We start from the raw sequence: 2,019 nt of genomic DNA, 5'->3' as shown, positions 1-2,019 counted from the left end.
TGGCAATCATGGAATGGGTCAAATAAAAACAAAATGCAGATACCGTGACTTTGGGTCTCTTGTGTTGAATATACTGGGAGAAAGATTTCAGAGGTAGAGAGGACTAAGGAGAGATGGAGATGTCATGAGAAAGTTGGGGCCAACCTGGGGACTGTGGAAAGGAAAAGAAAGGAGTGGCATAGAATAGAGAAGGGATTGCTTGTTGGAGATAGATGGCTGTAGGGAAAGAGATTGAGGCTTGCATTTATGGTGCGTCACCATCACACAGGGGATTGTCAAGAGTCCTGCAGGTTAGGTTATTGATATTAGTTGTATCAGTGCAAACACCCATTTGCCCAGGGGTCTTCTTGTCCCCTGTGCCTCAGGCAGCCTCTAGGTCCCAGCACTTTACCTTTAAAACCCTTTTCAGTTTAGGGCTGCTCAGCATCCATGAAGTCAAATGAATAGAGACCAGAGCACAGATGATAGCTTCCCAGGCCCAGAACCAGGACCCCTTATTAAAAAGGACACCCCACATGGAGATTATTAGGGTCAGAAAATAAGAGGTGAAGAAAATGAGGAAGACAGCAAGAGACCTCAGGGCAGTAGAGTGAGCTTTCAGGCTGGAGAGTGGCTGGTGTGATGATCTTTCATCTGCCTCAGGTGTTGGAATAATAAGGCCATGAGCAAGACGGTGGAGGCCAGGAACAGGAGGAAAGGAATAATCAACACAACCACTTGTGACACATGGAAGAATCCCACAGGAATATCTCAAGTCTCTCAGTCATGGTGCTGTTTCTAGGGAAATGCCTCATGGAGATTAGTTGAATCTTGCTGTAATGCCCAACAGCTGCAAAGATGATAGACACACAAGAAGTCAGCAGAGAACCCAGCAACAGCCAAGGAACCAACCTCACAATTCTCCACTTCAGCCAGAAGATGGGGTGGCTGAAGGAGGAGACTTTGACACAGTAGAAGACAGCAAACATGCTGGTCAACCAGAATGAAAGAATGTTAGTAAATTCCCAGACGATACTGAAGTACCAAAATTCGTAACTAGGGTAGAAGTGGGAGCAAAAGTTGTACAGCATTGATGACCACAGTTGACAGAAGCAGCAGACACCCAGGCCGGTGAGAATCATTTCCACAGGTGACAGCCTTTGGAAACTTACCCACTCTGTGCCCAGCACTACAACAGTTAAGCTGCTCTGCATAATTATTGTCAAGAGCTTGAGCATATAGATGATCATGAAGAAGACAGAGTTGGATGGTTATCATCCTTCTATTCCAAAGAAACTTCCTGGGCACAGACTCAGAATCTCTGCAACAATTTCCAGGTAGGGACCAGATTCCTGGCCCCACTAGTGTTTCACACAAGAAAATATCTCCCTCTGGATGCAAATTTTTCTGGGCTTATTTTTGACTTTCCCATTTTCCTATCTGCAGGATTTGCTTATGCTTTGCCTGCTGGTTTGTTATCAGGCCTGGATGCAGGGAAATGTGGTTTGAGTGTGGATTCTTGCTCCTGAGGTGATTTGATTATTCCCATAAAAAGCACCCCTAGGGCTTCCCTGGTGGCGCAGTGGTTGAGAGTCCGCCTGCCGATGCAGGACACGGGTTCGTGCCCCGGTCCGGGAAGATCCCACATGCCGTGGAGTGGCTGGGCCCGTGAGCCATGGCTGCTGAGCCTGTGCGTCCGGAGCTTGTGCTCCTCAACGGGAGAGGCCACAACAGTGAGAGGCCCGCGTACCGCAAAAAAAAAAAAGCATCCGTATTTCATAACCATGCTGTTTATTTCTTCTTTATCTGCCTGAGGTGTCTTTAGCTTATTTCCCCATCTTTTAAATAGAATATCCTCAGTCTTTTAACCTAAAGTTTGAACCACAGGATAGATAAATCCTTCGCTGTCCATTCACATCCTGGGTAACATTTCTGCTCATTGAGTGCTGTAACAATGTCAACTTCAGAAACCGTGTGTCCCCAGCTTCTACAGCAGCTGGGCGTGGATGCTACAATCAAAGTTTGAATGCATAGAAAAAA

General features: G+C 46.5%; 1 protein-coding gene across 1 annotated transcript; it reads right to left on the bottom strand.

The window, feature by feature from the left end:
• Window positions 1-361: 361 nt before the first annotated feature.
• TAS2R16 (taste 2 receptor member 16) lies at window positions 362-1,278 on the bottom strand (the record flags this gene model as incomplete). Its single annotated transcript, XM_082662405.1, is given in 4 exon segments — window positions 362-615; window positions 618-728; window positions 731-1,242; window positions 1,244-1,278. Coding segments are annotated over 4 exon segments (891 nt in total). The 5' UTR covers window positions 1,258-1,278.
• Window positions 1,279-2,019: the final 741 nt, after the last annotated feature.

Source organism: Grampus griseus (assembly GCF_964374135.1).
Source record: "Grampus griseus genome assembly, chromosome: 9".
In the NCBI taxonomy this organism is placed as follows: Eukaryota; Metazoa; Chordata; class Mammalia; order Artiodactyla; family Delphinidae; genus Grampus; species Grampus griseus.
The sequence above is the reverse complement of the archived record's forward strand: the minus strand, read 5'-3'. Positions and strand labels throughout refer to the sequence as shown.